The 14,435-nt window shown below is 34.7% G+C and overlaps 1 protein-coding gene across 1 annotated transcript; it reads left to right on the forward strand.

Moving 5' to 3' along the window:
- Positions 1 to 10,041: 10,041 nt before the first annotated feature.
- K441DRAFT_551130 (uncharacterized protein) lies at positions 10,042 to 10,218 on the forward strand (the record flags this gene model as incomplete). The annotated part of the gene is made up of 1 exon (XM_067643083.1): positions 10,042 to 10,218. A coding segment is annotated over one exon (177 nt), but the record flags the coding sequence as incomplete, so codon positions are not given.
- Positions 10,219 to 14,435: the final 4,217 nt, after the last annotated feature.

The following is a 14,435-nucleotide window of genomic DNA, read 5'->3' on the forward strand; positions in this document are numbered from 1 at the left end:
GGGCTCTAAGAAGGCCTAATAAAGGTAGAAAATATAATAGTAACACTCTTAAGAATAGGAATAATAGGACTAAAAGATTAGCTTTACTGGGTGGGAGTCCTAGTAGGTAGCCTAAAATGCGAATGTGGCTGGCTAAGATAGACACTAAAACACGTAATACTGCTATGCCCCCTACGCACCAATTAAGAAATAATGCTCTTAGTAGCTAGTATAGAGAACTATAATACACTACTCTTAATATAAAAAGGCCTTAAGGCGGTTACCTAGTGGCTTATTAGTTAAAATATACTAAATTAGTTCTGGGTTATAAGGGAAATNGTAATAGAAGGNAAGGGGGCNAGNAGTAGGTGCCCCNTAGTAACTCTANAGTAGTAGAGTAATAGTTTNTNATACTAGCGCGTCCGTAGGCTTGTTACGGCAGCAGTAGTTCCTAAGGAGGTTAAATAGTAAGGTAGTAGAGTACTATAGGCGACTTATAGGCGCTAAGTAGGCAAGTCCTAAAAGGCGGGGAGATAGATCACGGGGTTTTCTTATTTTTCTTAAATAGAGTTTTCTCCCTATATATAAATAAGGAGTAGTCCGCGTAGGCCTAATAGGGATCCAAATCGGACGTTAAGCAATGAATTATTATTATTATTATTATTATACTTTCGCTAAGTAGTTAAGCGTTACTTAAAGTAAAGGAATTAGATATTAGTTTTAAATTATAATCGTATTTAGGGCTTAATAATTAATATAGAACCTTAAGCCTCCTCTAGGTTTTTTAATAAATAGTATAGGTAAGGTAAATAGTAATTAACTAGGGTAAATAAATTCTTTCTCTAGGTATTCTTTAAGGTATTATTATATTATAAGCAGCTTTTCTTATAATATACCGTATAACGGGCCGAACTTTAGCGTTATACTAGGTTTAAGTTCTATCTTAAAATTATACTTATCTTAATATAGGGGTAGTTAGTTTATAAATTATTTCTTAAACATATTAATTAGATTGTAATATTCTTTAGGTATAAAAGGTTAGGGGTTAATATATTACTTTAATTCTAATGCCTTTTTAATATCTTCTAGTATTATAGTAAAGATCTTATAGTCTTATTTTCTTACTAATAAATAAAAGGATGCGGCTTATACTATATAAAATTTAAAGGATTTTAATATATTATCTTCGCATTCTTTACCGCGATTAGTAGTTATAACTTTATTATATTAGTTTAAGGTTTATAATAAGGGTAATTTATATTATATTAAATTTAAATAGTTATATATATATTTGTAGGGAAAGTAGTATTTTAAGTAATAACTTTAGTAGTAGGTTATACGGAATTTTAGTATTTCTTTAACTTAGCTAATTAAAGGGTTATATTATTTTAGCCATTTATATCTAAGTATTACTTTATAATACTTTAAAGGTATTATAAATAGGGAAACGTATTTAAGGTATTTACCTATTTATATCTTTATAAGAGTATAGTATATTAGTTTACTATATATTAAGGGTTTACTATTAAAGCCTTATAAGCCTTAGGGCTTATTAAGTTTCTTTAAATTTAGGTATTAGGTTTTCGCGTAGTTTATATTAATAAAACCTATATTAGTGGCTCCACTATCTATTAGGATTCGCACCTTCTTCTATTTTCTAAGTATTTAAATTTCGCTAAGTATATTAAGGGAGTTATTTTATTGTGTGGGAAACTGCATCAGGAAATAGAGGCTTCCTTTACGGGCAAGGCGCCCTCGCTTATTAACCCCGGCTAAGCCAAGACTGCCCCTCAACCTTAACCATAAAAGGCCATTTCTTTCGCCACTTTTCCTCTTATCCTCTATCTTTCCTTTCTCCCAACACTGCGCCTCCTCCTCTTCTTGCTGCTAATCCCTAGCATAGTCGCATTAAGGCATTTCTGCCGCCCCTTAGCGCTTATACGTATACAAGTCCAGCCCGCTTATTCCTTTATTCACCCGTATCTTAGACTAATAATTAATATAGTTAATTACGGCCTTTCTAATAGGCGACTTTCTTCCATAGCAATGTATAAATAGTTATAGCCTCCTTTCCCAATCACCGCCTCTAGTGCTAGTAACTTTAATTATTATTAAGATCTCTTAGCGCTGCCTCTGTCCGCTAAGCGTAAATATACCCTTATAATCCTATTCTCTCTCTTATACTCTTTCTCCTTCGGCCTCCTAAATAATGCTAGCCTAAAACCGTCCTATAGGAAGGGGGTTAGGGGAATTCCGTAGTCACCAGCCGCGTTAGCACTATTGTCTTATTTAACTCTACCGCATATCTCCTTCCAGGGTAGGGAGGGATAGGTATGCCGTATTACTACCCTTAAGGGCTTAAGCAAGCTTACGTTATACTTATTTTAGCTAACCTATATACTATTTTCTCTCCTAGGATATACTGTTAGTTAGACAGCCCACTTTAGCGTTTACTAATAGCTAAAGCTACCTATATTATAGCTAGTATACCTACTAGGCTACTTAGCGGAAAAGCATCTAAATATCACTAATTTAAGCAACTACCCTATATAGGGCTATGTTAGGCATTATTTAAACGGATATTATATAGAGCGTCGCCTAGGTGGCTATATATACCTACCTAGTAATATAGTTACATTACTACAGATATTTTAGAGACGCCGTTTAATCTACTAGTTTAGGGCTAAGGGGCTATTAGCTCTACCTAACTGCTTAGCGGCAAAGTAGTAAAGGATTAACAATCCGGCCTTCTAAGCTATAGGGCTATAGTAGAAACCACCTAGATTAAAATTAGAAGGTTATAGCTTTTAGGCGTATAATAGATTAGCAGCACCGCGGTATAACTGTAAAGTAATCTCTAACACCAGCCAGCTATATTAGGAGGGCGAGTATTATATAGCACCTTATACAGCACCCTATATAGTCCTTTACTTAGCGTATTTATATATCTATATACGATTACCGTGCGAGTGGCAGGCGTATCCGTTACTAGGCTATTAGTATTAGAGAGCCCCGCTACTAATAAAAACACTACCTCCTTTTATTATAGATAGCTTATAACGCGTATATATAAGCGGGGCTTTATATCCTATTAATATAAGCGGCATAGAAGATTAGCTAGATCGGTATTATCAGGAAGTAAATAGATATATTAGCACTACCCTTTACTAAGGAATAAGGGTAGAGAATTTAAGCCACCAACCTCCTAATAAGGGGCTAGATATAATAGCTATATTAGAGCTAAATATACTAGCTTAGATAGGCGGATATAGTTTAATCGCAATTTGCTAAGGGTATTAATTAGGCGTTAGGAATTTAAGCCCTTATAAACCTTTATACCCTATAAACGGTAATCTACTCCGGTTTATACCGGAGGCGTATATATTAAGTGCTTTAATTCAGTAAGAAGCTTGGGCGAGGGGTAATAGGTAAGAGGTAATGGATAAGAGCTAGTGGCAAAGGGAGAGCTAATATACACTTAAAAAGACCTATAATTCCCCCCTTAAGGCTATAGAAAGCCACAACGTAATAGCAACTCTAATAATAATAACGTTAGCACTATCTTAATCTTTATTTCGTATCCCTCCCAAAATTTCACTTAATAATAACAATTTCTACACTAGTCCCCCTAGAAAATTAATAGCTTTGTCTTAGCACCATATAATTACAGCCCCTAAGAAAAGCGCAAGCAGCAAGCCTAAAAGGAGGAGTAGAAGAGTACCTATTTTCCCCCTAAAAAATAAAAAAGCATTAAAAGCTTAGGCAATTAACGGCATGTTATTCTACTTAGGGCCTTAGTTTAGAGATTCCGTCTAATAAAGCGCCTATAGACCCTATATATAATTATAAGAAAGCTTATAAGAAATATTATAAGGATAATAAGAATAACAAGGACGACGAGGAAGATTTCTATAAGGATAAAAATGACAATTAAGTCTCTAGAGGAAGTAGTTAAAGTAATTATCCCCTATAATCACCCCACTACACTTTCCCTATTCCCCTAGCAGTTGTAAATATATATATTTAACAACTAGCAGAAAATCTAATAGTTATTAAAGATAATACAGCCGATCTAAACTTAGAAGCTAAGGGCAATAAAGCTAGTAACGCTAATAACAAAGCTAATAAAGCCGATAATCGACCGATATCTTATAGATTAGGTATACGCTTCCCCTTTTAATTTATAATGGCCTTATTTAATAATTAGTAAATAATAGGAATAATAGCAGTAGTAAAGACGATAAAGATAATAAGGAGCTGCCTTTATTAGAAGCGCCGGAAGAGGGGGTATATATACCTACACATAATTATACTATACCTTTAACGCTAGACAGCAATCAAATGGATAATTTAGCTAAGGGGCGTCGCATTAGAACTACTCCGCAGTTTAGGTAGAAGCTTAGGATATTAATGGCTGCCGGTTAAAAGTCTTTAAAAGCCAAAAAGTTAAAGAAGCGGAGGTCTAATTAGCTTAATTAACTAGATAGCATTAATTATATCTCTAATACTTCTATTAGTAAGAGCGGCGAGAGTATACAACCTAGGAAGTAATAAAGGTTACCTACTTCCCGGAGGACCACGCCTTCTAGCTCTCCTACCCTTGGCCTTAACAACGGTGACAGTATTAAGGAGCGAGTGGTCTCTGCTGCGCAGCCTACTAGCTTATCCCCCTAGCACTTTATATCTCCTTATAATACTAAACCACTAGAAGATAGGGCTAATAACAGTTATAATTATATTCTAGACAATCTTATTAACGGCTTAGCTAAAGAAAGCAATAATAAGAATGGCAAGAATATTATAGATAAAGGTAAGGCCGAGAACTATAGTAACGGAAGTAATAATAGTAATAATATAGATAATAATAACTCTGGGGACGGTAATAGCAGTAATAGCAACAAGGGTAATAAGGCCCGCGGGTGTATAGGGCGATAAGGATTACTAACCCCTATTACTAGTTAATTAAGGACAAAGCGTGCTACAAAGCATTATCTCTAGCGGTCTCACTATTCCCCTTTAATTTTATCTACGCATATATCTAACTAAAGCACTGCGCTTACTAGTAATTATTATAAGTAGGTTGCATCCCCTATATATAATCGCCTCCGTACCTAAAAACTGCTACTAAGCCCTACCTCTGGCTTTAACTCTAATAAAGTAATACTAGGGGCCGCCTTAAATGCTAATTCGGAAGAAATTTTAATCTAAGCAGCTTTTAGGCGCTAGAAAGACGGGTTATATACACTAAATATCCTCCCTTAACAATTCCCTTTACCTTTTAACTTAGTTAAGCAGCCCTAGGAGCTAAAGCCCTAAGGGCTAAAGTTTAGAATAAAATTCACTAAAAAGAAAGATATGCTGCTTATTAAATTAAAGAAGGGATATAATCTTTTATAGGAATGGATTAAAGACTACTTTCTAGAGAGAAGTCTTAGATTACTATAGGCGCATTATTATTTAAAATTAAAGGCCCGGCCTACTATATAGAAGAAAAGGGGCCGGCCTACTAGGCAAAAAAGACAGCAATAATAGTAGTGCCCTTCTTTTAGCTTAGAGGTCTATTTCTTATTATATATTCTATTTCTAGCTTAATTTATTTATAGCGCACTTCTTTTAGCTTAGAGGTCTATTTCCTATTATATATTCTATTTCCGGCTTAATCTATTTATGGTGTATTTCCTATTATATAAGGGCTGCATAAAAAGGTCCGTAAGAGTATTACTTTTTTAAGGGCGGTAAGTAAGAGCCACTTATTACTACTTATAATGCTATAAACAATAGAGAATGCAAGGCTAAAACTACGTTCACGACTTGGCCAGCCAATTTAAATTATATAATATAGCTGAAACTAAACGGCAGTCCGAATAATATAAAGTCAGGCGTTAATAATTAATTAACTTATATATATGACGTAAAGGCGCATAAACTAGCTGTAGTTAATTTACCTTATAAATAAGAACGAGCTATAAGAATCCAATTCTTATAAGATATTTTAGTTGGCGGAGGGGCTATATATATCTGGTGACTCCAATATATAGCTAAAATGCGCGTTATAGCGGACGCCTTACTCGTTTTACTGTTTAGCTAGTGGCTTAATTATATACGTAATATTCTGCGTTAGAAAGCTTTAATAGTAGGGTAGGGTAAATCCGGCGGCAGCTTAGCCCGAAAGGTAGCCGCTTAGCAATTCTTTTATATAAGCCTTTCTGTTGGGCACTAATACCCAAGTAGCCATAAACCTATTAGCTGCAGTAATACTTCTATTTTCCCTTATAAATTTCCTTTAACCGTACTTCGCTGATTATTTATAGCGCAGTTCCGTAAAGCCGCTCTCTATTTAAGCCTATAATCCACCTCTTTTTATATTTCTTGCGTTCTGCCTTCTACAGTTATCTAGCAATTTTATCCTTGCTATTAAGGTAAATATTAGCTTAGCTATTCCACCCCGCGCAGCATATACCTAATTACTTACATCTTCTATAATAGTTGTACTTTAATGCGTATGTGCTTTGCGGCCTTTTATTCTAAAACAAATTCCTAAATTAGCCGCCATTCCTTAGATAACTATCCGTAATTAAGAACATATTACAAAAGATAATATTTACTTAATATTTTACGTCCACAGAACACCTCTCCTTTATAGCCACCAGTCTCGCTAACTTACGTAGTTATACTTCTAGCTATACAGATTATGTCCGCTAAGGCTGGGGATAAGGCGCTTAGTGGGGAATAGGAGAAGATTAGAGGTTATAAATTTGAGATAACGGAGGAGATAACTATAACATTTAAAGGCAGATTATGCAATATTCTAGATAGTAAAGAAAAGGTAGTTAACGAATTAGGTATAAAAGATAGATAAGTAATAAGAGAGGTTCTTACTAGGTATTAATGTTATATAATAAGGGCACGGATTAAGTTTAAAAAGAGGTAGTAATAAGTGGTAATCCAAAGCGATATATGTTATTTATTTATGGATAAGAGGTAATCTCTAGCTTCTTTTATAGCATTTCCCTAAAACTCTAGAGTATCTAGGTCCCCCAAACTAAATAAATTAAAGATGTTCTATCTATCCTTATAGCCAATCCTAACTAACAAGAGAGCGTCCTCCTTAGGCTTTTCTGGCATGTATATAGATAGGCAATTTGTGACCGCTAGTCCTCCTCTCTCTTTTTCCTTTCTCTATAAATTGCTTATCTTTATCCTAGTGCGAAATGGCTTAGGGAGGTTTTTAATTATATAGCGCCTTATAAATAAGAAAGAATAGTATTAACCCTGTCCTAGCAATACTAGATATCCTGTTAATATTAACTATAAGTAATATCTTATTAAGGGTCGTTTACCTAAAATCTGCTATAATTCTAACCGGGGACGCTTTAATAATGGCTTATCTGTAACTTGATAATACGCTAGCATAGTGGCGCTAGAAGGACTTTTAGAAGAGGTCTCTATCTTAGATAAGTATTAAATATACTAGATTTTAGAGAGAGGTGTTTAACCTTTTTTTTTAGTTATTAGATAAGAGGGCGCTTTCTTTACGCGGTAAATCTCCCTCTAAGATAAATAAGCAGCCAGTTAATAAGCGTCCAAGACTAGCATACTAAGCGTTTAATTCGCGTCTTAGGAAAGTAGAGCTTTAGAATACCTCTCCGGTAACTAAGCGTCTTTAATTAGTGTTAAGTGTTTCTCTAATAAGAATTATTAACAATTTATTTAAAATAAAAGGTCTTTTATACCTATAAAAAGATTAACCTTTAAAAGAGGATGTTTTTAAGATAAAGTACTTCTTGCGTCTAGATTCGTTTTATAAGGTTATGGACTAAAGGCTAGTAAATACGTCTTAGATAAAGGAGGATGCGTACTTTATAATCGGCCTTACTCTATTAAGAATTAGTAATAAAGTTATTTAGGATAAAAAAGTTTCTCTACTAGTGGTGATAGTTACCTATAAAAACTAACTTTTCTAAGACGATAAAATTAAAGCGCTAATTAAATTGGCCTTATAAAGTTCCTTTACAACCACAGCCAGTCCAAGTAGGTACGGGACAATCTCCCACTAACTTTAAATTTTAGGTAAGCGGGTCTGAGGCGCTATTTTACTCAGCTTTAAGATGGATACCACTAAGGTAAATAAGAGGAACACTTTAGGACCTAAGGATTGGAAAACGTCTATTAAAAGTTCGTATACTTATAGCCTTACACTATAACATAACAATAATCGCTTTACCAACCTTTTTGTATCTTCTCCTAGTAAATCGCAATATAATTTAAATATATAATCCTAGTTTAAGAGTAATAAACTTATATTATTATTAAATGTTGCTAATTCTTTTCTAAGTTTTTTAATTAGCTAGTTATTCCATTCTATAGATTTTAAGGATATAGTGAAATTAAAGACGGATAGATGGGACGGGGATAAGAAGGATAAGGGGGACGGGAAGGATAAGAGTGAAGGTAGAGATTTAAAGGATAGGGTAGGGCGGGATAGGCGGGATAGGACAAAATGTGGTGGAGCCTAGCAAGTTTAGACCAATCGCGGCGGCACACCTGCAGTTATTCCCATTCCGTATATGCTCTTTACTTCGACTAAAACATCTACCTAGCTTCTATATATTAGGTCTACAGAATTTATATAGCCTAGATAGGTAACAGGGTCCCAATTATATTCCTTTCCGCATCATTTCTAGTTTAAACAACATTAGATAGCTATAAGCCTCTACTGTATATATAACTACGTATCTATTGCATCTCCTTCCTTATTGCTCTAGTGCCGGAACTAAGATACTAAATGCGAGCTACGGCTCTATTTCTGTAGTTACGGCAGAATTATACGCCTTTACTTAGTTAAGTTCTATACTATATTAAAAGCGATATTAATATAGCGTCTCCTAGGATAAATAGGGGAAGTATTTACATGGCATAAAGCGGGTTCCAGTAAACATTTACGGCACAGTAGCAGCTTAGGTCCTATTAAAGGGTATAAAAAAAAGCGGATCTTTTAAAGAAATAATACTATCTATACTTAGCTCCTTACTCCAACTTTATACTTTAAATTAGTATTACATTACTAAAGCTTTATAGAGTAATAATACTAGTTATACCTAAGCCCGTTACGCCAGCGCCTTTACTACCTTATAATAGTATAAACACCCCCCTAGGTAGCCTAAGCCAAATATATCTACATTATAGGTAGTTAGCGCAGCATCTTATAGTTAAAATACTTGCAGCTATATTAAAGATAGTCCAAGTAGTCTAACCTCCTTTACCTTTTCTACCTCCTCTACCTCCTTTACCTCCCCCTATAAGTTTAGGAGTTAAAGAGATATATAAAGTAAGAGGTTCTAAGATTAAAGTTAAGGTGTTAAATAAGATATATACTCGCGAAATCCCTAAAATATACTCGCGAAATACGCTAATATAGCGTCTACTATAGCTGGGATAAATAAAGCTGCTGGTACAAGACTATAGAGACTTCACTAGATATATTAAGTAAGTGTAATATATATAATTAGTATATTTATATCCTTTAGAAGAAATTTAGTCTATTTCTTAGGTGCCTTTAAATATATCAACTTAAATACTAACTTTAAGCTAGAAAAGGACAAGAAAGACTATAGCACGTACCTAAGTATAAATTTAGGAGAAGTAAGAGACGCCTTATAGGTGGTACTAAACGGCGTATAAGCCATCTCCCTTTAGGAAGACAAGCCTATAGTAAGTGGACCTTTTTACAGATATAGCTTATTCTAATTTAACTTCTAGATTCCTATAAACATTATATTCAATTTCCTACCCCAATTAAAAACACACTAGGAGAGTCTTTCTCCCGACTTAATCGGCGCTAGGCACCTTTAGGGGTTACTAAGATTCCTTAAAGACTATTTCGCGTCTATAACTAATAGTGTCCTACCGCTTCTGGGCTATAGCGAAATTAATTTTAATCTCCTTTAGGCCTTATTTAAACCAAACACGTATGTCCTTATAATTTGCGAAGGCTCGGATTAACTAAGATACCTTATATATAATTTAGGCAACTTTAAAACCTTACTTTTTAGCGAAAAGAGTTTTAAACTTAATTATTACTATTTCGGCTATAATAGGAAGGTATTTAGCGAAGTAAAAACCACCCTCTCTATTCCGGAATTCCGTTTAACTATAAAAATTACATCTCTTAAGGTATTTCCGCTAGAGCGTTATAAGAGACAAGCCAAGATAAAGCAGGATCTTATTAGCAATAGCTAGAAGTTCGTGTCTTTAAGAGGCATTAACCACCGTAAATATAAAGGGATTGCCTTTTTCTAGACTAAAGATGGCCCGTTAAGATTTTCTACAAGCGGTCGCATTATAGTAGACGCGATAGCATTTTATTATTAGAATCCTAACTATAGCAAGCAGCTAATCACTACAAATATATATGGGATCGGCGTGTACGATCAAGGGACTAATTAGCAAGGCGATATAAAGAATTAGGGTTTAGTTCCTAAGGAGATAGGAGATAATAAGTACCTAATCTATCCACTAATAGCTCTAGCCTTTAGTTTGGCGGATAAAAAATAGGATTAGGCTTTCTACACACTCTTTTTTTGGAGCTAGTAAATTATATATACTAATATAAATACTAATAGGTGAATTTGCCATCGCTAATATTAAGGACATTAAATGGAATGCCTTAGCATTTAAGTTACTCGCAATTAAAGAGGATAAGAAAATAGTGCTTTAAGGACTTATAAAGAGCTACTAGTCTAGGTCCGGGGAATTAAAGTTTAATAATATAATTAAAGGGAAGGGGAAAGGCCTAGTTTTTTTATTACAGTAAGTTTTCTAGTAAGGCATTAGCTGTTTTAAAGGCTAACTATTTTAGTAGCCCACCTAAGGTGGGAAAGACATTAACAGCTAAAGCACTTGCCGAATCTTAGAGGAGACCCCTCTATATGGTTTGTTCCCCTTTATAAGTATATTTATATACTAGTCTAACTATAAGAAGGCTTATGCGGGAGACCTTAATATAGATTTAGCCCGTTTAGAACAAAACCTGGCTCTAATAGTTAAAAACATTTACTGCTAGAACGCTGTCCTTCTTCTAAATAAGGCTAATGTCTTTCTTACGGAAAGAACTTTAAATAATATCTAACGTAATAGCCTAGTATCCGTCTTCCTATAATAGATGGAGTATTTCTAAGGCATTATATTTCTTATAATAAATAGGATTACCGTATTTAATATAGCTATACAGAGCAGAATATATCTTGTACTTAGATATAATAAGCTAAAGAGACTAGTAAGAGAGTAGGTGTGGAAGATATTCCTAAAGCGAGCCAATACTGCTCCTAATATCTCTAGAAAAGATATAGAGTGGCTTTTAAACTATAAATTAAACGGAAGACAGGTAGGGCAATATTTAAGTAAGAGTTTTAAGGCTAGTGCTAATATACTATATTAGATCAAGAACGCTATACGGACTAGTTACGGCTTAGCTAAAAGTAAGGAGGAGAAACTTATATATAAGCATTTAAGAAAGGCTCTTACGTTAAACCAAGATTTTAAGAGTGACTTTAAAGGCGCCGGATTAATTAAGGGTTTGAACTCGTATACGTAGATTCGCTTATATATATACAGCATTGGCAAATACGTTTTATAGATCTTATAGCTAGTGGCATTATTACTTAGTTATTGTATTCTTGAAATTACTTACTTACTCTTATAACAACAAGGCCCGTACGGTAGGCTATGGCGTAAGCAAATTACTTATAGATCCGGGAACAGGAGAACGGAAGCTATAGGGTATTAGTTCCCGTAGGGGAGTGGAAGATATAAGCGTTAGTTCCCGTAAGGAATTAAAAGCTATAAGGCGACGAAGAAAGCGGGTATTAATCCCCGCAGAGAGCCGCAAGCTGCAGGAGATTAGTTTCCGTAGGGGAGTGGAAGAAATCGCTATTAGTTCCTGTAGGGGAGTAAAAGCCGTACGGGAGTAGGAGCTATAGGGTATAGTTTTTACAGGGCAGTAGAAAATACGGTTACTATATACTAGATAATAATGCCTGGAGGAACGTAGTTCCAAAAGGTGTTTGCCTAGAGGAACGTTAGTTCCAAAAGGAGTTGAATACCGCCCGAGAAAAAATTGGGGTGCGCTCGTCTTGCCCTCTCATTGGTCAAATATTTTCGCCCTCATTGGCTAAATCTTCTCGCCCTCTCATTAATTAAATCGTCTCGCCCTTTTATTTGTTAAATTTTCTCGCCCTTATTTGTTAAATCTTCTTTCGCTCTTATTTATTAAATCTTCTTTCGCTCTTATTTGTTAAATCTTCTTTCGCTCTTATTTATTAAATCTTCTTCGCTCTTATTTATCAAATATTCTTCGCTCTTATTTGTTAAATTTTCTTATACTTTTACTTATCAAATCTTCTCACGCTCTAATTCATTAAATCTTCTCGCCCTCTTATTCGTCAAATCTTCTCGCCCTCTTATTAGTTAGCTTTTTACCTCTTTAAGCTAATTAACGTATTCTCTTCGGAATTTCTTTACGCCGCCAGTGTAGTCAGTTAGGAGGTATAGGTAGGAGAGGGGATCCTTAAGTATATTCGCTTATTAAGATCGGCTTGTTATTCGCTTAGGTGGAAACGTCCTATCTTCTTTGCAAAGTAGATTATAGCTTTAACCGCGCTAATGTCTGGGAAACGCCACAAAACAAGGGTCTGGTCGGTGCGGCTCGGCCACCCTCCCTACTAGCGGGGGCGAGCTTGAAGTATTTTACTACACGCATTAATCACCTGCTGTAAATACCGCTAATTGTGCTGCCGCTGGACGGGTCCTGTTGGAAAAGAAGCCCGTAACGATATTACGTAATAAGACTTTGGGAGAAACCTCTTGGCAGGAATCTGACCAATTAGACAACTTCGACCGCTAGTCAAAGTCCCCTAAAACCCCTTTAACCACCTATATAGAAAATAAGTAATATATAGAGTTTTAGCTTTATAACCTCAATTTAACAGGTCCTGTGCTAAGACAAAGCGCGGGCGTTAGTAGAAGGTAGCTCTATAGGCAAGTGCGTAGTAAACCTACTTAGACTTACCTTAGGCAGCAGTCTTAGCAGTGAGCTTTACCTAGAATAGTTAAACGCCATGCTCAAACGGCTACATAAGGATAGTGTGCTATTGTAGCCTACCACAATGTTCCATATAGTAAAGTATCTCGTATAAATTAGTTTATCTCTTTAGTCACTCTCTCTAACTAAGCACCTCCACTATAGTAAGAAGCGCTAAACCATTAATAATATTATAAGTAGATAAAGCCTATATATAGACTATGCCTTATAATTTAAAATTAAATTAATATATATATCGGTTACTCTGCCAGATTTTTTAATACAAAGTTATTTATATAACTTATACGTTAAACCTCTGTCTTACTATATAGTTACTCTAAATCAACCTAACTCTAACCCTCTTATACTCGCTATCTACACTAGTCGGCCTGATAACTAATATATAGTACTCCTTAATATCCAATCTATCCCTATCCTTATTAAACTTCTTCCTAATAACAATACATCGTTCCTTAAAAAGATCCTTATCCTCCTTAACATTATATTATATTTATCCTCTTTTTATTTTACTAAAATCTAAGATAGCATAATCTTTCCCATCTAGTTCCATTATATAATCCCGAAACTCCCTTACGTTAGTAATTAGTGTAAGTTTATGCCCCTTATTAAACTAGAGGTTATTAATCCAATTAACTTTGCTAAAAGAGATATCTATAAACTAAATGCCTCTATTATATGCTATATATAACCATAATGGCACATTCTGGTTTTTATATACAATCCGCTCTATCTTATTATTAGACGTCTACCATAGGAGATTCCTGTAAAGGTACCGCTAAAAGATGCCGTATCTACTTTAATACCTTAAAGCGCCTGCAATGCGGGCTTCTAACCTAGATATTATAATAGCTCTGTCAGTCTTCTCTAAGAGGTCGCGCTTTAAGTAGTCCTTAAAAAGAAAGTAAATAAATTCTATAGTACGTTGGCAGCCTAACTTAAGGAGCCAGTTTAAGAAGTTTAGGTTAAGTATAAAAAACTTCCTTTAATATAAGCTAAGGAGTAAAACATCTAAGTTAGGAAGATATTAGTCTATTAGATATTGCTCAAGCTCTTACCTTTTCAGTCTAGTAAGATTTTCGCAGTAAACCCCTTTACCACATTCCCAGTATGTCTAATTATTACTAAAATGGATAGTTTGTCGTAATAAAACCCTTTTTTATATTACCTATGCTCGTGTATTAAGCCGAGCCTTCTCTATATTATTGTTAAAATTATCTATACTGGTGTAGATATAGAATCGCCTGCCTAAGGCATCTTAAACAAAGATATACTTAGTGCTTATATTTCGCTTAAGGAATCCCACTTTTAAATAGACAGCCAAAGTTATAGTAATTGTGCAGTAAGCTAAAGAGAAGAC

The sequence above is a fragment of the Cenococcum geophilum genome, assembly GCF_001692895.1.
Source record: "Cenococcum geophilum 1.58 unplaced genomic scaffold K441scaffold_12, whole genome shotgun sequence".
In the NCBI taxonomy this organism is placed as follows: Eukaryota; Fungi; Ascomycota; class Dothideomycetes; order Gloniales; family Gloniaceae; genus Cenococcum; species Cenococcum geophilum.